This window comes from Typha latifolia, chromosome 9 (genome assembly GCF_019914945.1).
Source record: "Typha latifolia isolate L0001 chromosome 9, TyphaL0001v2, whole genome shotgun sequence".
In the NCBI taxonomy this organism is placed as follows: Eukaryota; Viridiplantae; Streptophyta; class Magnoliopsida; order Poales; family Typhaceae; genus Typha; species Typha latifolia.
The window spans coordinates 4,319,389-4,341,647 of NC_133094.1; the positions used below are offsets into that span (position 1 = coordinate 4,319,389).

The 22,259-nt window shown below is 33.9% G+C and overlaps 1 protein-coding gene across 2 annotated transcripts; it reads left to right on the plus strand.

Annotated features, from left to right (window-relative positions):
- Positions 1 to 6,148: 6,148 nt before the first annotated feature.
- Positions 6,149 to 19,733, plus strand: LOC140795184 (phospholipase A(1) LCAT3). 2 transcript variants are annotated; one of them, XM_073147615.1, is made up of 11 exons: positions 6,149 to 6,541; positions 6,675 to 6,766; positions 7,049 to 7,176; positions 7,327 to 7,462; positions 7,581 to 7,632; positions 7,792 to 7,892; positions 9,610 to 9,786; positions 10,500 to 10,657; positions 11,542 to 11,596; positions 11,689 to 11,742; positions 19,417 to 19,733. In XM_073147615.1, the coding sequence occupies exons 1-11, from the start codon at positions 6,313 to 6,315 to the stop codon at positions 19,615 to 19,617; spliced, it is 1,383 nt and encodes a 460-aa protein (XP_073003716.1). In that variant the 5' UTR covers positions 6,149 to 6,312; the 3' UTR covers positions 19,618 to 19,733. The 2 variants fall into 2 exon arrangements, with proteins under 2 accessions (XP_073003716.1, XP_073003717.1); XM_073147616.1 differs by having other exon boundaries at positions 6,177 to 6,541; positions 11,507 to 11,596.
- The last annotated feature ends 2,526 nt before the right edge of the window (positions 19,734 to 22,259 follow it).

Sequence of the window (22,259 nt, forward strand, 5' to 3'; positions counted from 1 at the left end):
AATGCTCTGACTTTTTGGTTCACTTTTTATCTTCCTCCCTTGTGACTTAGATAATACTAAGCTTCTTTCACTTTGGATAGTTGTGTGCCTATTGATTAATTTGGGACTAAAATGATGACACTTTGTCGTGTCCTTTTTATGATTCTTTAGCGCTAATCTCTGACAATTTTAGTTTGACAAATTGATTGTTATTCTTGTCTTACTCGAGGAGTTTCTCAACAGTGACAATAGCAACATTAGGCTCATTAACATGTTGGGCCACTAGTTTTTTGTGCACCTATTACTGCAACCCATCGAGGAAGTAGAATAGATGATATTCTTCCGTTATGTTTGGGATAGACAATATCGAAAATGTAAACTCTTTGGCACAATTTTTAAGAGTACTACTTTGTCTATTGCAAGTATTTTTGGGCTAAGAACTCAATTTTTCAGTTCTTGCTCTTCAAGTCCTCCAAAAGATAATTTGGAAAAACCCTTCTTAATCTGTGTAGCTCATTGATTCACCACAACATAGCATCATCAATAAAGTACATGTCCATGTTTGTACCTTTTTGGCTTCGTTCTCAAACTATATATATTTGAAGTAGCACTCTATATTCCATAGAAAATTTTCAACTTTTTTGCCATCAAGCACACCTATGAAATAGCAACGTTCAAAGAGGCAACCTAGATATACCCCTTATGGTCGTACCTCTCTATGCAACATTCCTCTCGAGGATAACAACATTGGTCTCGAGATCATTGATCTCTTTGACCATAGTTTATAGCCCCTTGAAGTCTGTTTCAATAACTCGTTGTTCAATTCATCGAGCAAGCTTCTCTTTGATCTCATAGAATTGAGCTTTGAAAGAGGCTATGCTAGGGTAGACACTTTCCTTCACATTACCATATTCTCTTTGAAGCCGGTGTGAAGGATATCTAATAGAATCATGCAGTTATCTAGGCGCTTGTAGCAACTTCTATTATGGACAAATGATCATCCAAAGGTATAAATTTATTGTAAGCTCTTTGCTATTGTCGCACCTGTAGTGCTTTCTTTTTGGTGCAATATCTATAGCAGCTTTGGAAAATAATTTCCCACTAAATTATAGCTAAACACTAATACCACTAAATCATAGCTAAATCACAGTAAACATTTGTTAGGCTCGTGAATTTGATAGGCATTGTACCTTCTTCTCAAGGTAGAGCTAATCTTTTAATTGAAGTATAGCGGTGAGAATAGCGAAAATGAGTATTACAGAAATCTATAAAGGCTATAGGAATTATAAAAGTTTTCTCTTTATTATAATAACTTCGTTATACTAAAATTGGATACTATTATATGTAGAGAGTTTAGACCTTTATATAGAGGCAAATGATACATAAGTACAAGTGAAGAAATGAGTGGTGAGAGCTTCCAGATAAAACTGTCCATCATGTTAATTTGCTGCCCATTGGCTTCTTCTAGTAGTAAAAACACTCCCTATAGTCAGAGAATGCTGGAAGGGGTTAATAGGAATTCCCAAAGGCTGTTACAAATAAGTCTGTCCAACAATAATGATAAATTAGCAACCATAAACTTGAGTGTCCCTTCAAATGATTTTAGGCCTCATTCACTTGTGGAATAAGTCAAATTGTAAAATAAAAAAAATTCAAACTTTTAATATTAGAAGAAAAGAGCTAATATTAGGTATAAGTTTTTTTTTATTATTTAGTTGAACATTAGTACTAGGAGTAGTAATTCCATTTGATGTGATATAAATATGATGTGAATTTGTATTAAGAATTGATGGTATTTTAAAGCAAATGATAGAAATACTTTTAATTTGATGTAAAGTAGTAGTAGTAATTAAGTATTGTCTAATCTAATACCAAAATAGTAATTTCATATTATTATATTAATTTAATTTTTATAAATTGGATCGAATAAGAGGAGAGAGAATGATAAGTTAATATACTAAGAGCATCTCCAATGCTTGCTCCATATTTGGAGCCCAAAGGCTCCAAATATGGAGCCAAAAATGGAGCAAGAGCCCAGTGCACTCCAATGCACCGGGCTCCATATATATTATAATAATAATATAATATATATATTATTATATTAGCTATTTTAAATTGCTTAATAGATCATCTTAGCGTTATTATTTTTTATTAAAAAAATATATGGTTAGAAAACTCTCATCGAGATCTTTAAAATAAGATTAATATTCAATAGTTTTAGAAGTAATTTTAAATTACTAATTTTTTAATCAAACGCATCGAAATTACATTACACGAAATAAACATCGAAATAAGCATTACATGTCATTAACTAAAAATATCAAAATTACATTACCTAAAATAAGTAGAAATTAACCAAATATAATAAAAGCAATAGATGTTTAATATTCTGGTAAGTCATCTCTATAGCCACCGGTTCCGGTTCCGTAGCCACCTTCTCTTTCTTGACTGTGTTCACCTTCTTGCGATGAACCTCCGATTTAAAAATGAAAATGAATATTGCTTATGGCAGAGGCACGAGAATGAAGGAATATAAATTTTAATGTAATTTTTATTTGATGTATTTCATTTTTAATGTATTTCATGTTTGATGTATTTCATATCTAATATATTTTAATTTTTAATATTTACATTGGGGATAATTTTGAGTAATTATATTTTAGGATACATAATTTATTAGACTCATTTTTATAAATAATAAAAAAAATTAAAATTAAAATTAATTCAAAAGTAATTTAATATTAGACTCATTTTAAAGGTCTTGATGAGACCTTTCCAATGGTATTATTTTTGTTAAAAACCGATTAGTAAAACTAATTATATACTTAGCTTAACTAACTAAATTATTTAACAAATGATACAAATAGAATTAAAATTATTGAATATAACACTTATTGGGCAATTTTGGCATTTTCAAAAAGTTGATGTGACAAATGGAACCCGGCTCCATTTTCATGGTGAGGCTCCAAATTTGGAGCCCCATATAGAGCCCGGTTGGAGCTCCATCGGGCTCCAAATTTGGAGTTTTGGAGCCCGGTTGGAGATGCTCTAAAAGAAACTAAGTTGTTATTTAGCTACTACACTAGAATAAAAATACTTATTAGAGAAAAAGACTATTTATATTTCTCAAAAGAATAAAGCTATCAATATTTCACAAGTGAATAGAGCTTTAATCTTTCTCAGGACAAACTTAGTCACAACTTATTTTAGATTCTTAAGCACACATGGGCTGCGACGACTCTCTCTTTTTACCTCCTTTACGAATGCAATAGATAATGAGATTCTTCACCGATGGGTCCACTCGTTATTATTAAAACTTAATTCAATATCAAGTAGGGTTTGCAATTATTATAGTCTAACTTACTTAAAATATACTATACCGAAATAATACCTAATCTAAACTATTCAAATAGAAAAATATACACATATTTAAAATAGAAGATAATTAAATAAAGAAGAGAAGTTCTCTATAATAAATAATACAAAGATGGCATGAACATACTACATCCGATTCTCCTTCCCATTTTGAGTTGAAGCTAAAGCTTTGATAAATTTATTAAATCTCGTCCTAACATTCAAAGCATCTATTCGCAAGTAATTATTATAACATTTTTATGCACATCAAATGTTCTTCTTAGAAAACTTTCTACGCACTAATAAGTTCTGAAATGGCCACTATGATTAGTTATAATTTTTTATTACGTTGCTTTATGTATTGAGTTAAAGAAAATTATATGAAAATTACTTTGAACTTTTACTCCTATCATTATTAGAATTTTGACCATTATACATAAATTACAAAATAAAAATCGGTAAGAGGTTGACATAAATGTTGTTCATTATTATTATTTTTTCACATTTTTCTTTTTTTAAAGAATTTATTAATTGAAGCGTGCATCGAGCATTTGATTAGAGTCAATGCACGGTAGAGAAAGCTTTAACAATTTAATTATTTATAATAATAAGTTATACGTGTACTATGTGAAATTATGATTTACGCTCTATATTTTTACTATTTATAAATCGAACTCAATGATTTAAAAAATATATATAGAAAATATTCTATCGTTAGATCAATTAGTTAAACTTAACCAAATCTTTGAGTTAAGTTAACTATACTACGAAAATACTCTCAACCAAGTCATACTAAGAGTATTTTAGTTATTTTAGAAAATAAAATATCTCTATTTAACTGTGTTAATTTAAATCTAATCGAAAGTGTTTTCTGTAAGTATTCACAAAATCATAAGACTCGATTTATAAATAATAATAGAAAAATAGGGTGTAAACGATAATTACATTCTAAACTGAGTGTTATATACAAATTTTTTTATAATAAAATATGTAAGGAGTATATAAAAAATTTATTCACTCATTATTATATGCTAAATATATAAAAAAACTAAATAATTGTAACTGATGTGGACTCTCCTTCATTTGAAAATTGAAATCACGAGACAAGTATGCCACTAGGCATTTATTGTGCTAGTATGAAACCTCCATTTCTCCCACGCAATTTACTAGGCAAAGTCCTAATTAATATAATAATCTACGACATTTAAGAGCTGCCTTGATACTCTCACCCTCCTCTCATTTTATAAATAACTTTTTTTTTTATTCTAAAATAAATTTTTTATTTTAAAATAATAACTAAACATCGTAATAACTTAATTTTAGAATAGAAATACTATTTATCAATTACTTTATATCAAAGGATATTTATGATAATTTTGTAAAAAATAAAAAATATAATTTTGTTACTTTATATCATATTAAAAATAATTATTACACTCTTATTTCAGAATGAATACAGATGAATATAAGAATATATTTTAGAATTGAAACTTGCTCGCATTCATGGGAAAATTACAAAAAAGTTGTTGAATTATAGCTAGCATAATAAATGAGTGCAATTGGTACAATTAATACAAGTGGATTGTTTAGTTTACTTGACAATTTTCTATAGTAGTAACTGAAGAATAATAATTTCCTTCTTGCTGGCATATTTCACTCTCTTCTCTATACTTTTCTTATGTACTTCATGTCATCATTAATTATTATAATTATCTAATTATACCATAATTATTTATTAAAGGTGATTTGAAAACTTTTTTTTAAAAACTTTCTCTCATCCACTTTTTATAAACAAAATGCACTAAATACATCCTAAAGATATAAAACCATGTAGAGTGAGTTTTTTTTTTTTTTTTTTTAAAGTTTTGCTTGAGGAAAACATTATTTCCTAAAGTATAATATTATTTAAATTATTCTTCAAATTATTAGACTTTTTGTCAACTCAATGCTTTGAGAAAGATTTTCATGCTTAAGACAATGATTCCTAGGTGATTAATTAAAATTGTTCTTATCTAAAAAAATATATATATTCTTTTGTATAAAATTTACAGAAAGCGATTAATGAATCACTTTATGTAAAATTATGATATTCTTAAACTTTTACTTTTTATTTTTCTCTATATCTTTCTCATCTAAGTTTAAATTAAACTCCAATCAAAATTATTACATCCTTTTTTCTTTCACCTTTGTGATATATAATGCATACAAAATTATGCCATTCCAACATATAATTTTCTAATATATTAATATTTTGATAAGTAAACCGTCTTAAAATTAAATTAGAGATAATTTCACTTTAATTTTTTTAACTATCATCATTTTTTTTCGTACACTCTTTGATTTCTTTTTACCACATACACTCTCCGATCTAAAATTTTTTTTGGTTTAGAGGTCTGAATAATTTTTTTTTAGTTAAAAAAAAAAATATATATATAAATATATATTTTTATAATAATTTAGGAGTCTGAGGGACTATAAGATTAGTTGCATAAAAAAATAAAGTTAGATTAGAGTCGCTATCTGGGCCTTAAAAGGCGTGATAGAATAGCTTGCGTTACTTAGATTAAAATAAAAAGTCATATTAGGGTCGCTATCTCGCCTTAAAGCCCCGATAAGGAAGGGGTCGGATATGTGTACTTTATCCTTACCAGAAGAATCATCTCTACGGCTCTACCTACACGTTTCCGCGCATATCCTCCGTATCTATATGCGAATCTGGATTATCTATCTTATGCTATCCTCGCCATCATAAAGACACGTGCCGGTAACTTATTCCGCTGCTATTCCTGTTCCTGCACTTATCCGCGTTATCTCCCCCCTTAACTTATCCGTACTCTCCTCTTGACTGCGAGGTATGGAGCCAGTGAGAGTAACTCTAAGGACCGACAGGTGAGGAGAAGCTTCGTCTCTCTCCTCCTCGTTTAAAGCTCCCATGTCCCCCTCCTCTCCCGCCATTGCTATCGTGTCCTCTTGTCGGCCATGTTCGGCGACTGCGGGCTTCGGCTCCCCTGGCTCCGCCGCGTCGCTGGCGCTGGAGATGGAGGAGGCTCCGACCTCGACCCGGTTCTTCTCGTTTCCGGAATGGGGGGGTCGATCCTGAACGCGAGGAGAAAGAAGAGCAAGCTTTCGGTCCGCGTTTGGGTCAGGATCCTCCTCGCCAATCTCGAGTTCAGGAAGTACCTCTGGTCCATGTACAACTCTAACACTGGTGAGTCGTTCAGAATCGGTCGGCAAAGGTGGTTCCTTTTTGTGTTTGAGTCTGAATTGGTAGGAATTGGGGTTGATTAGTTTGGATTGGAGGATTATTTGATTTTGACTGGTGGATTGGATTGGTTTGGAAGGGTATGCGGAGGCGTTGGATCCGGATGTGGAGATCGAAGTGCCGGAGGATGACTATGGCTTGCAGGCGATTGACATTTTGGATCCTTCGTGGGTAAGGTTCATTGGTCATGGTGATTGTTGCAATCTCAATTGCTATCTTGTTATGCAACTGATATAAAGCAGTGTTGGCGGAGGGGAGGATCGCAAGAAAGCATAGTAAATAGGAATTAAAGTTTTACTTGAACTTTCTCATTTTTCTTGGCACCTGATATTTCGTTGACTTGATTTATGATTAATGTTATTGCATAAACTTCATTTGCATTGCAGCATATATTCTAATGAAGATATCATTTCTAATATTTTCTTGTCTTCTCTTGTGCTTTTGGTTTTCCAGTGGGTGAAATGTTTGCATCTCACCGATGTTTACCATTTCCATGATATGATTGATATGCTAATTGAATGCGGTTATCAGAAAGGAACCACACTCTTTGGGTACGGTTATGACTTCCGCCAAAGCAATAGGTAAGGTGATTTAAGATAAAAGTTTGCAATATTAAAGGCTGTAAACTAATCTCTGCGTGAAAGATCCTAGACTTGCTGGTTCCTGTAATATTTTATTCTCAGTACAGAAAATCCTGCTGATATTACCTCTGGATTTTATGTTATTGGCAGAATAAGTAAGATAATGGTTGGCTTAAAAGTGAAACTTGAAACTGCTTATAAGGCTTCTGGAGGGAGAAAGATTAATATAATTTCACATTCTATGGGTGGATTACTTGTCCGGTGCTTCATATCTCTGTACAATGATGTGCGTACTTTGCCTCTTTATGAGGATAAATATTTTTGATATTAAGTAATTTTAGTTACAATGAGAGAAGCTATGAAGTAGTATGCAAAATAATTGAATATCATTGATCATTTATCAGGTATTTGCAAAGTATGTCAACAAGTGGATTTGTATAGCATGCCCCTTTCAAGGTAATAGATGGTAGAACAGGTTATTTGTCTGCTTATTTTGTTCCACAGTTTTTTATTTTCTCCTTAAATATTTGCTGGGTTTCCTAAACTTCAATTTAAAGTTGCATATCTGCTGCCTATGTATTCTAGCTCTTATTCCTGAGATGGGTTTATTGACAGGTGCACCAGGATGCATCAATGATTCTCTTTTAACAGGATTGCAGTTTGTTTATGGTTTTGAAAGCTTCTTCTTTGTTTCTAGATGGACGATGCACCAACTGGTAATGCTTTGACATCTTGTTGTACATCCCAGCCAATGGAATCACCTTGTTTGTCATGTTATTGCATTGCTTTGTGATAAATAAGTTAAATAAGTTACATAATGTAGTTAATTATCTATTTGGGATATGAAGATAATTAGATCAAATAATGTCATCCTATTTCCTGCTTCACGCTATCTAAGGTACTTTACTTAGCCTTTAAATAAAGAATCATGTGATTTTGCTGCTGAATTGATTATGTATAATTGCGAGGTCACCTTTCGATGTTCTTCTGATTTAGCTGCTGAATTGATTATGTATAATTGTGAGGTCACCTTGAGGTGTTTTTCTATGTTCTAATGAGCAACAAGGGGACACTTTCTAATTAGTTAACCAATTATACTGTCAATTTTTAAACGTGTACAAAATTTGGTGAAGAATGAATATATGGTAATTTATGTGGAAAAATTATGATCTTGATGTGTTGAAGTCGATTTTTAGGAAAATAACAAGGATAATATCCCTTTTGTGCGAGAAGAAATTATTGTATTCTCAATTGTTGTCCAAGGTCCTTCCAAATACCCTATATGCTAGGTGGTTCCCAAAGGTCAAGGCAAGCTAAAAGAAAAATGGAAAAGCAGATATTTAACGGTTTAAAGAAAAACTTAAATGCTTTTAGTAACATAAAGAATAACGTCTCATATGAGTTTAGAATCTAGTCATTCAATAAAAAACTATCAAATTGGTAAATCTGTGAATAGCTGGATAATCCTTTTGTCTATACTCAACCATGACAGAAACATTTCTGGATGTGATGGTTGGTCCTATGGCTCTGATTTCCCATATTGGTAGGATAGTTTGATTGGTATTTCCTAATTTTTGTCTCTGATTACATCGCACAAAAGAAAACCAATAAGACAACATGCTCTTACCGCTTGTGTGTTCCAGTACAAACTGCTGGGGCACAACATCCTATGAAGCAGAAATGCAAGAATTTTTGGGTCAATAATCTACATCTGTAGAATTTGTAAAGTTAAAAGGTTTTGAAAGAAAACATGCCAAATTAATTTCGAACTGAAGAAATCATTCAAAAAAAATGGAGAAGGTTTAGGACATCTTTGAGAAAAGAATTTAAGCCCAAGTTTTCTGAAAGCCATACATCTAGGAGTTCTTTTTTTCCTATCTCTCGGAGATGTATCTAGCACATCATATTTGGAACTCTCAAGAGCATTTAATATGAGGAACAAATGCTACTTTTTTTTTTCTTTTTTATTTTTTTATAAAAGGAACAAGATGTTACTTGTCAGCTAGGTCTTATTTTAATTCTTGCAGCTGTAGAAACATTTTGTTCTTTTGGAATGTTTTGTACTACAGAAAATTATAGAATGATTTTCTACACTTTTATATGAGACTATTTAAAATTTTTAGATCCTGAAGGCATAGAGAACTATATCTTTGTTCAAGAGTTTCTTCTGTCTCTTCACTGTTCGTAGTCATTAATTAGTAATCTCAACAGCCTTATAGATATGTTATCGCATTTGTAATTTTACATTTTTGCATTGGTTTAGTCCACATCTCTTTGAGCAGCAGATTTCCGTATCTGCACTAATTTTATATGCATTTATGTAAAGTAACTGTTGTTTTGTCTCATATTATGAAGCTGCAAGTTCAAATTTTCATTGTTATGTGGTTCTTCCACTTAAGAAGGATAATTTTGGTAATTTTCTCTGATATGCAGTTGGTCGAGTGCCCATCTATCTACGAAATGTTGCCAAACCCTAATTTCAAATGGAAACAACAACCACTGGTTAAGGTTTGGCGAAAGCAATCTGGAGAGAAGGAAGTGGTCAAATTGGATCAATACAATGGAACTAAGTGTGCTTCTCTTTTTGAAGAAGCTTTGAGGAATAATGAGGTTTTCACTTACATGATTACAATCTTTCTTTTAAGTGCTTTCAGTTAGGGCATTGATCAAGATACTGCTTTAATAACATGTGCTCTGCTTGTATCTCTTGTCAATAATGGAACTGTTTGCAAGTTGAAGACCAATTTTAAGTTTTATTCATTCAGATTGCAAAGGACTTATTAAGACAAGTTACATGCTTCATAATCTAAGTGAGTAGGGGCACCTCTCTCATGGTAAGAGAATATTTTCATGAGATATTGCCCAACTGTGTACACTACTCCAGAGTATAGAATTTTCATGAGATTCCCATTGTTGAGGAATTTGAAAATGTAGGAGATTTGCAACCTAAAGCATTTGGTTCACTGCCAATGCCCTGCTGGTTTCTCTGCATCTATCTACCACCTGGGTATTGTAATATTTATTTTGCAATAGGGATCCAATGCCATAGATTTTGTTCCCAACTTTTCTTGACCTTAAATTTAGTTGCCTATTCAATGATTGGATTATTCTTCGTATTTACTTGGTATTACTATTTGGATAGCCACTCTGTTTCATGAGCTACACAAGAACTCTAGTGATTGCATATGTTGCTTTCTGACAGATGCAACTAGTAATAATAAGCTATTTGAATATATGATAATGGCATATTTAGCTAACTCAGATTAGACATAAAGCAATCCCGTGTGAAACATCTGACTGCACTGTTCTTTACTTGTATATAGCTGAAGTTCAACGGGAAGACAATTCCTGTACCATTTAATTTAGAAATCCTCCAATGGGCTGCTGATACTCGCCAAATTCTCGACAATGCTCAATTGCCAAATACTGTCAGCTTCTATAACATATTTGGGATATCATTGGACACTCCATATGATATTTGGTATGTTTATTTAAACTATTTATTTATAGTTCTATCAAACTCTTTATGAACTACCTGACACTTTCCCTTCTTTGCTGTGCATTTTCTACAAGTATCTGTACTTTTCAGTTGAACTATGCATAATGGCTGCTTATTTTTGTGTTCTATTGGTTGTAGAAATTGACCTTGCTGCTGTTTCTAGGAAATTCCAGTTCCATTTGATTTTTTTACTTAGATTTTGAATGCAAAGGTTGGAGTTTAAGAAGTCCAGACCTAGGGTTACATGCACATTCCACATGCTATTCAAATATGCCCATTGTCAGCACTCCGCAACATGCAATTGTACATTGACTCATCGTGGCTGCACAGCCATGGTTGAGGTTCGAGAGGGAGGACTAGGTGGTTCAGATTGCCATTGCGGCAGCCATAATATTATTTTAGAACAATGTTTGTCATTGTTATCATGTATCTTTATACTCTTATTCTGCTCTTAGATTCTTGATTTCTTGTAATTTTTGTAATTTGACCTTTCTTCATACCTTCTAGTTATCACACTATGATTTCTTCAAAAGGGAACCACATTCCATTTGGTAAATTTCGAGCGAAGTGAAGCTTGAACAGAGAACTTGTCCATTTCTTTTTCTCCTTAAGCCTATCAATCACTGATCAATTTCTCAAGCTTGTATACATGAACATATGATTAAACTTTTGTTCCGAAGGAACTTCTTGTTTTCTTTTTCATACTTACAAGCATACTAGCTTTCTCTATCCTTTTAGATTGTAGTGTTGACGACATAAATGACACTCTTATGTATGCATTCCAAGCAATTCCTATTTTACTTTTGGATATTATTTACAATATTCATGCAGGTACTTTAAGATGTGGCTCTTTTTGTCTATTGCAGCTATGGCTCTGAAGACTCTCCTATTGGTAACTTGTCAGAAATATGCCATAGTATGGTATGTAGATAATCTCTCTTTTGTGGATGTGTACGACATTTTGCAACTGATTAATGTGGAAGCATCTGACATCTAGATGGTCTTATTTTCAGCCTCAGTATACTTATGTGGATGGAGATGGTACTGTTCCTGCTGAGTCAGCTAAGGTAGGATTTCCTTTTTTTTTCTGGCATTCCTGTGGGGTAAGGGGGGAAAAGCAGTAATTCTGTGAAAGTTCAGATATAACAGATCATCCTCTAAGAAAAATCTTATGAATCACTTTAGATACTTGCATAAATAGATACTGTTTCAATATTAGCAATTTGGTGTGATACAAATTAACAGACATGAGCAATATCTTGCTACTTTATGTTAACCGATCAAAAACCTTGTAGGGATCTCTATGAATAGTGCATATTATAGGACAGATGTTGCTAGTACCTCAACCTACATGTAAATTGAGATTGATCTTTAGATGTCAGCTTTTTCTTGCTGATGATCAATTCTAAAGAACATTTTGGGAAGTTGGTACCTCCGTAGATAGCAATTTACTTGAGCTAAAATTATGTATTTTTCTTTTCTATCATGGATCACATTTCTAGTCAGATCATAATTCCTAATATCACCCTCCTTTCTTCTTTTGTGATTTGTACATTGTCATTGTCATGGAGAGAGAGTCAATGCCACCCAACGGAGAGTGGTGGTGTTACACCATTTGAGTGGTTGTTAAGTATGGTTAGCTTAGGATTAGTGTCTATGCCATTTTGGGGATCATGAGTACAATAGAAGGTTATGTGTTGTCTTATCCAGTTTATGGATGGTGGAGTAAAATACTGCAACTAGAATGGAAGAGAAATTAGAACAAAAGTTGCAGCAACTTTCTCATGGTCGAATCTAGGAGTCAAAAAGCTACAAGAGTTGGCATGTGGTCTCTTCATAGAATGCTTAACCACATTAGCTGAACAAGTGGAAATACAAGTCTGGCTGGTAATTTTGAACATGGTAGGTCTGTATAGCATGGTTTAGTGATTAGTGGTGAAGTTATCCTTTGGCTTACAAGATGGTAGACTTGTCAATTTTGTAGAGTTTCTTTAGTGGTGGACTTGTAAGATAGATCCCCATAGGCTTTGGCAAGCTGCAGGTAGAGCATGCTACGCTACATTTCACATTTATTTTACTCCGAGAACTAAGATGGCATTCCAATGACAGTCAAAAGATAGAACTATATCTTTTGAAGAATACAATAGCCACTTGAAATGAATGAGGTGATAAGAATCTGGAATCTGGTGCATGAACGTGGTCTCCAGTATCCAGTTCATAGGTGTGCATCTTAAAAAATGTACTTGACATAACCTTATCTATTTATCTCAAGGCACGTAAGCTCAAGGTATATACAAAAGGTTTGAATAATATATCAAAGTATAAAACACTTGGCTAACTTTGGACAAAATTTTTAGGGGTAAGACTTGCAAAATTCTTAAGCTGTCGCAACATAGATTATGACATGCATGTTGACATTGATGCTTCCAGATGGAGAAGATGGAGATTGATATGACTTCTGCCCTTTTGTGCGTCGTTGAAAGAAATATCCAAGTCTCTAGATGCGAACATGTGATGACAAACATATTAAATCAAACAATGGCTGGGATGCAACTATTTCGTTTATGTTGATCAATTCAATCCTTTTTGGATCTGGATTTAATATCTGATTGCATCAATTGGGGCCTTGAATGATGTATTAGGTTTAATTTCATTGTTGGGCCAAGTTGATTTGCTTTTAGATTTCATTTGGGTTTAGTTTGAGTCTATGCGTCATTGAAAGAAATATCTAAATCTGTGGATGTGCAATGCTGAACATATTATATCAAACAACGGCTAAGGTGCAACTATTTCATTTATGTTGATCAATTCAATCCTTTTTGGATCATAATTTGATCTTTGGGTGAATCAATTGGGTCTAGAATGATGTATTAGGTTTAATTTCATTGTTGGGTCAAGTTGATTTGCTTTTAGACTTCACTTGAGTTTAGTTTAAGTCTATTAGAGTCATATGAGGTTTAGTACATGCTAATTTGTAATAAGACATGTAACTCAAGGGTATGTTACGGACTAAGTAGAGTCGGTTCGCAACAAGGGTTTGCTTTGATACCAAATTGTTACAGACCGATTATGGTCAATCTGCAACAAGGGGTCTAGGTGTCGATTAGATGTGGCTAATTTAATGAAGGTGGAAGGTAGTGGAGCACAATGGAGAGAGAGAAGGTGAATTGTGATGATGTTAACTGAATTCGTTCAAAATAATACAATAAAAGTGATTTATGATTTGGGAAGGTTTGAGATATGAAACAGAGAGATATCCTAGACATCCAAATCTTAAAAGTGACATCCAATACAAAAGTTAACTTTTTAAAAATGGTGCAGAATACATTATTGAAGTGAATACTCGATGCTAGTGACGAAGAGAAATTAATTTACTTGTATTCCTATGTTATTCTTATGACTACTTCTATGCTACTCTTACTCTTACTTCTAAGATAATCTAATGCTAAAATATAATTCTCAATGATGGATGCTTAAGCAAAAAAAACTGACCCCTCCTATATATAGAGGTTGGCTTGAAGGTTTACAAAACTTAACTAGGATTTATCTTAAAGACTTACATAACTTAATTGGAGTTGTTTTATTTTATGAATGTCAACTAAGTATCGTAAGTAAATTGATCCCGGTTGTTCAATCATTTGATAACCAGAGTTTGATAAATGATCACTAGAGTCAGGCACAATAGAATTTGATCAATCTTTTTTCTATCGTTAAGATGTAACTTAATTAGACTTACCTTAAAGACTTATATAACTTAATTAGATTTATTTTAAAAGCTTACATAACTTAATTGGAGTTGTCATAAAAGCTTAGATGACTTAACTATACTTCTCTTAAGGGCTTATATAAAAAATAAATATGAATTAATTAAAAGATAAATATACTCGATCTATCGAGTTAAATGTTCTCGTGAGATGATCAGATCATACCTAAATTACATCACTCCACCACGCTTCCGACTACTTTGTCATCAAAGCATCCATTGTGGTTTTCAAACTTTTCGTTGCTCTCAAACCGTGTGTTCTCAATCTCCGTGTGGTTCTTATCTGCCACGTGGAGGGTGGCCCACAGTGGCTTGGGTCAAATCTTAGCTATGGGTGGTTTGAGCTAGGGTCTTAATGCAAATAGTTTAGCCTGCTCTAGTTTAGGCCAAACCCTAGCTGTAGGTGGCTCTATCCAAGCCTTAGGTGCTGTCAGATCAGACCAATCCCTAATTGACGAATTCGGTAAGGTTTCAGCTAGTGTTGTATCATCTTGTGGTTGGGTAGGACCTTGGGCACCCAAGGGGTGGGTCCGCCCCAAACTTGAGTTACCACGGAAAATCGCAAGCGATTTATACCGGGACTATTCTTTAAGTCGTACCAATACTAATCTCAGTTTTCTTTTCACTAAAATTTAATATTTGCACAAAGTATGGTGATGCACTGAGTATAATGATTAAATAGATACAAAAAAATGTAACAATTAAATTTTTGCACGTAAGGATGTAATAAATAAATTTGCACACAGAAAATTTACATGGTCCGACAAGGTACAAAATGTAATAAAAATAAATATGTGAGTGAACTCACTCATCTGAGTCTAGGCAAGACAACCGAAATCTCAAATATCTAGCTCACATACTAAAAATCACCACCTTTAATAATAAATAATAATAAAATTTTCAATTTGAATAATATCAATATTTTTAAAATTAAAAAAAACTAAAAAGAATTAAAATGAGTTAAATTACCCATTGGATTGGGTTGAGCTTCTGCTGGCCCAGCCTATTCCAAAAAATAGAACTAATCGGACTGGGCCAAGGCCCAGGCAAACAATGGATTGGGCTACGGGTTAACCTGCAGTCCACCCAAATTTTAGTGGTTCGGCTCGGGTCTTTGGATCCGAAATCCAAACCCGAACCCGAAAACCAAATAAAAAAAAAGGGTTGGATTGGGTTAAACCCGAGCCAAACTAGACTTTTCCTTTCCCGCGATCGACGCGAGGAAGAGAAGAGTTGAGGGAGAGAGTGACCGTCGGCGACCCCGCCGGCAGTGGCTCACGACCACCCTCAAGCCTCTCGGCTCTCACTCTCTCTCTCTCTCTCTCTCTCTCTCTCTCTCTCTCTCTCTCTCTTCATCGTCCTCATGAGGTGGAGAAGAACCCACCATAGACGGCCAACTCCGAAGCCGACGACGACTGGAGCCACGAGGGCTTTTGCAGAAGACGACCATGGCACAAGGCCAACGACATGGAGCTCTCGAGCACGAGCAGCAGCAGCCCGAAGCCGCCGGTCACCCTAATTTGCCGATGAAGCTGCAAAACCCAATTTAGGTATTTTCAATTTACCTTATTAAACTTTAACTAAAATTGAGAGGTGGGAGAGGGCTTACCAAGGAGTCACGTGGTGGTCTCCGATGGCTCCGGCGGCACTCTGGCAGGCCAATTCCACGGCGTGACTCCGACGGTGAGAAAGAAGAAAACGAAGGAGGAGAAAAAGAAAAGGGAAAAGGAGGCTGGGGGGGTTGAGGAGAGAGAGAATTAGGGTTTAATTTATAGACTAAAAAACAAAATCCAAATCTAATTTGATTCAGATTTAGTGAGATCTCCGCTGCGCCTCGTCGCATGCCGGAGAGGGAGAGGGGAGGGGGTTGCACGTGCAGAGCACGTGCACTCTCCTTTCTCAACCCCCTTTTTTTCTGGTTCTTACAACACCTCTGGCTGAGAAGTTAGCGGAGGTGGGGTCAGCGGTCCCGGTGGTAAGTGTTGATCTCGGGTGTTGCCTCGGTTGCATCGATGTATCCTTGGCTGTGGAAGTTTCCCTTGCCAATCGTGTCACCATCCCTCGAGTGGTTATTTGGCCCAATGATACGATGGCTCTAATACCAATTTGTTATGGACTGACTAAAGTTAGTCCTCAACAAGGGTTTGCTTTGATACCATATTGTCACAAATCGATTATGGTTGATCCACAACAAAGAGGTCTAGATGTTGATTAGATGTTGTTGATGGTAGTGATGAAGGTGTAAGTTGGAAGGTGGTGGAGCATGGTTGAGAGAGTGAAGGTGGGCGGCAATGGTGGTGATGAAGAGAGATTAGTTTACTTGTACTCCTATGTTATTTCTTATGACTACTCCTATGTTACTTTTACCTTTTCTTCTAAGATAGTCTAACGCTAAAATATAATTCTCAATGTTTGGATTCAATCAATTAATGCTTAAACAAAGGAGACTGACCCTCCGATATTTAGTAGTCAATTACAATGAGCCCTTCTGGACTAGCCCTAAAAGCTTACATGACTCAAACTATGATTAGCTTTGAAAGCTTACATGACTCAATTAGTACTTGTCTTAAAAACTTATATGATTTAACTGAACTTGCATTAAAGCTTACATGACTTGACTGGACTTGTTTTAAAAGCTTAGGTGACCTAAGTAGACTTGCCTTAAGGGCTTATATGACTTTACTAGACTTACCGTAAGAGCTTCCATGTCTTAACTAGATTTGCCTTAAGAGTTTATATAAGAGATACACATGAATAAATTAAAAGATAATTAAACTCGATCCATCGAGTCTAATGTTTTCGTGAGGAGGTGATCCGATAAGACATGGATCACATCAGAGTAAACCAGTCATAATGAGAATTACAAATCTTACTTAAAGAAATCAAACCCCACTTGTACGAAGATTTTCTTTTGATCTTGAAATAAGATCATTCTTTAATAAGTTCTTTGCGTAAAACATGGAACCATAGGCTGTGAAATTCTCTAGAGCAAATTCAGGTTCTCTCTTTATCCTGTTCTTCTTATTCCTTATTGATTTCTGAGTTTCAAGTATTGTAACACCATACTATTGGGTGTAAATATCAAGATACTGAGAACCTACCAAATGTTCAATATATAGAGTTTGAAACAAATCTTAAGGAATTAATCAGGAAAACGATAGTGATTACACCATCGATCCCAAAATCAATCGATTCGGATTGAGATCGGCCATAATCGATCTTGATCCAGATCTGGGATCGACCAGCAATATCGGCTGAAACTAACTTTTTTTAAGATTCATGTTGAATCTAAAATGTATCTAATCTAGAAAACATCAGTAAATGATGTAATTAATTGCTTGTTTTTAAATTTTTTAATTTTTGCCGTCTATTTCTCACACACTTTAATGTTAGAATTTATATATTGAGTAATTTATATTTTTCTAAATGTTTTAATTTTTAAGATAGTTCTATATTTTAGAATAATATTTATCGTAATTATGTAATTAGTCATAGTTTGATTAAGAAAAAACATACAACGGACTAAAACAACTAATACATATAATTTTTCTTGGCTAATCTCAATCAATATTTGGACCTTGCTTTGGAATATCAGTTATTTTACTGTTTATCTTTTTGGACCTAATCTATTATCTTTTTTTTTATAATGACTTTTTGAATTATTTTTTAGTACACTATGACCTCCTGAACTTATTAAAAATACATCATCTCACCCATTCTGTTAGGTTTCTATTAACTATTTTCACTCATAAATTATCATATGATAGTCACATGATAAAAATATGGCATATTTATCAAAATGGAGGGGCAATTATGTTATTTCTTTGATTTCATTTATGGTGTTAAAGGAGTGAGGTATTTTTAATAGTTAAAGGAGTCATATGTATCAAAAAATAATTCAGGGAGTCATTATAGAAAATGATAATAGTTCATGGGGTGAAAAGGAAATTATCTTCATATTTAATTGTGTGCATTTGATTCACTTCCTATCGGTAATTAAACTTAATGACAACATGATTTATATGGAGCCCATACCTCAACTCAGTTCCTCGATACTCCTTACATGCTAATCTCAGCTAACCCAAACAGTTGGGATTTTAAGGGTTGGTTTCTCATTATTTTATTGTCTTGGTGGTGGTGATTGTTTTCCATGACCAAGTGATGCTTTCACTTCATTTCATTGGGAAAAGTTGATTAATTATTATGTTGGAAACCTTTTGCCAAGTCATATTTCTCTTCATGCAACTTAGAAAGCAAAAATTTCATTGGACATGGGAAACACCCCAAGAAGAGACCTGTGCAAAGAAATCAAGCCAATTGATATTTGGTATATATTGGTTTTTAAGATGTATAAATCATGGTTAATTGTGTGTTTTTCATCTTTACTTTTTTTTTTAACATTTTTATCATGCTGGTACTTTGCCTTTCATTTTAACTCTATTTGGTGCATAACTGACCTATAATACACATGATATGTCATTTGGTGGTATACCATATTTTGTTCTATACATGGAGAGGAGTCCCTCTATAAGTCATTGAGATGTCCTCGGATTAGTTCAACTTGAGCAGAGGCAAATTGGTAAATATATTTGTGGGCTTGGTTAATCCAGGGTTGAGATTAAAGCATGTCGACTGACTGACCTTGTGATAGTTTCTGACTCTGGAAATGGGAAGGCTCGATTTGGAAACGATGGAAATGTGCTCAAACTGGGCCTTCCCCGCTATTCTCAAAAACCAAAAGAAAAAGAAAGGAAATCCTTACTCTGTCTATGTGGTGAAATATTCTCTCTCTATAGTGTGGGATGTTAAAATGCAAAATAAATTTTGCATTATTTCTTTATTGTTATCACTGACAGATCTAATTAACTGGTTATTTACTTCTGATGTTAAACTTATTGTTCTTCAGTTTAGTTTACTTGCTTTTTGGAAGAGTTTTATTTACCCTGATCATTTTTTTGTTCTTCCCTACTTTGAATAGGCTGATGGATTTGCAGCAGCAGCAAGGGTTGGTATTAAGGCTAGTCATCGAGGGCTTTTAAGAGATAAGCAAGTGTTTCAGCTTTTGAAGCAATGGCTTGGTGTGAGCCAGAAATCACAACATTCATCGTCAAGTTCAAAAGTGATGGATATGTTTTCAGACCAATTTTCAGCTCCAATGCCTTCAGAGCATATGTTTTGATATCCAAGATGTTTACTTAAGTGGAGAAGAGGAAGGGTGTTTTGACCCAGCATAGTTTATTTATTGGCCATATATTTATATATATGATGGAATAGAAAAGATAGGTAAATTATTCACATTGTCTTTATCCATCTGTTTGTTAAATTTGGTCTTGTTCTCAACTTTAGTTATCAGTGAAATGAGCAAGAACTGGACAGTTAAAAGAGGGAAAAAAGTAATTTGGTAAGGCTGCAATTCAAAATCATATTCTAACTAAATTTGATACTGATACAGTCCTTTATTAATATTGGTTTTGGGCCTTGGTCCAGCTCGATTATTAGAAATATGTAGCCACCCTCAGCTCAGCTCAACCCTTTGGGTTTAGATTAGTATATTTTAGTCATTGTTAGTTTTAAATTTAGATATCATAATATTGGTTAAATTAAAATATATTATCTATTTATTATTAAGGGCGGTGATTTTTAGCACATGGACTAGTATTTTATTTAGACTCAGGTAAATGGGTTTACTTGTATGTTTATTTGTCATGTATTTTGGTTTTTTAATTAGATCACGTATTTCTCTGTATGCAAATTAGGTGAGTGGGTTTACTTGTATGTTTATTTGTCTTGTATTTTGTTTTTTTAATCAGATCACACGTATTTCTCTGTATGCAAATTAGTATTATATTTTTATGTGCAATTTAATTATTATTTATGTGTGCAAAATATGCGACTCAGTGCTTGCTATATTTTGTGCAAAATAGCAATTTTAATAACTAAGAATATTAGTAAAAAAAATATGATTGATATTTTGTATGACTTAGAGAATAGTCTCGGTATAAATCAATTGTTGCTTCTCGTAGTGATTTAAGTCTACCTGGAAGTTTAGGGGAGTATCCTAATTTAGATATCATGGTTACTTTCTTGGCTGATTTTGATGGGGTTAGGAAATAGTCTCATATTAGATCGAAAGACCTCCTAAGGTGATTCTAATATCTCTTAATGGTTTGTGAAAGAGATATGATATGTTTATCAGATAGTGACACCTCCTAGTGACCTTTAGGAAAAGAAACAAAGTGTGTTTGCCATATAGTGACACCTTCTAGTGATTCTAGGAGGAGAGGTCGTAATGAGGGGGGTTGCAGTGGTAAGGGTAGCAGTGAGAGGAGGGGAGAGTAGGATGATTGGCGAGGTAGCCTAGTAGGAAGGGGCGACCTAGGAGGAGAGGTCACCAGGGAAAAGAGTGTTGCTATGTAGGAGGTTCCATTTCTTGCCTTCTTAGTGGCAGACCATTGGATGAATGGATGATGCTAGGTTAAGGTTATGACTATTGGATGAAGAAATAATTATATATCAAATACTTAGGTCCATATCGACTAAGTTATATCAAACATATCCAAATACGAATGTAGAGATTTTTTAAACATCTATTTGTATCTGTATCCAAATATGGGACGAATAACAAATTCACACTCATATTAGAACCGATCCATGTACAGCATCGAGTCAAGTTGATTTTAATTCAACCCATTTTCACCCCTAATTTTCCCTCTATTCTACCCTCCTTTGTTCACTCCCGTTGGCCTTTATTCTCCTCTATGCTCCTCTATCTAATCGTTCTAATCTAAGCTCCCCAGAACTGCCATTTTTCTAGCAGACAATTTGTTATTACTTTCCGTATTGAGAAGCTCTATGAAGTACACTCTAATGAAAGAATCATTGGGGTTGGAACTAATAGGTTTACAAGATTGGGGAGGGCTGCTTTGATGTCACTTCCCCTCTCATAAACTACTCTAAGAGACTGCCCTCTGAGGCCACTTCATTATTCTCAGTGGTGTCATTATCCTTAAACCCTACTGCATTGGCCAAAGTGCTATGTAGGTATCTTTATCGTATTGCATTTGGATTTTTATGCTTAACCTCTCTCGTGATTGTTGGAGAGTCTCTATTGTCCAAGAGATTATTGGCACCTCTGGAGTCCATGAGATCTTTGACTCTAATTGTTGATGGTGCAAGGACATGCCCTATTTTGGCCATAATCTCTTATGGCAACCTCACTTGCATCCTTAAGTACATTTGGGTAGTGTTGGGAGGCTATAAGCACTTGATTACACTAAAAATTATCTGTTAAATACAATGGTCAATTATAGTTCATTTTTAAGATAGTCAAATTTATAGGAAAATGGTGGCGAAGGATACACACTACACAAGATATAGGAAATATCTTGTAAGTCACTATTTGTGTAAAAAGTTTAAATAAAATAGTACAAAATGTAAGATAATTTAGGAAGATAGAGCGAGAGATTATGCGTCAAGGTTCCCTCGGACGACTTAGATTTTATCCACTTTAATTTTAAATTTTATAACTCAATTTGTTTATATCATTTTAAAGATTAACTTATTTTATCATACGATCCCTACGTCCTAATAATTGTGTACTTGATATCCTTCATAGATTCAGTCTAATTTTTTCTATCAATAGGTTGATTTACATTATTATATCTAGATTATTTAGCATCTATTTAGTAGTTTGCTCCTCTGCTGCAATGTCGTCTTCAAGTACATTGATGTTGGAGTAAACTAACTAGAGCTAGCTACATACTCACTAAGTGATACAAAAATGGTTAGAATTATTTTAGAAATTTCTTTTCATATTATAAT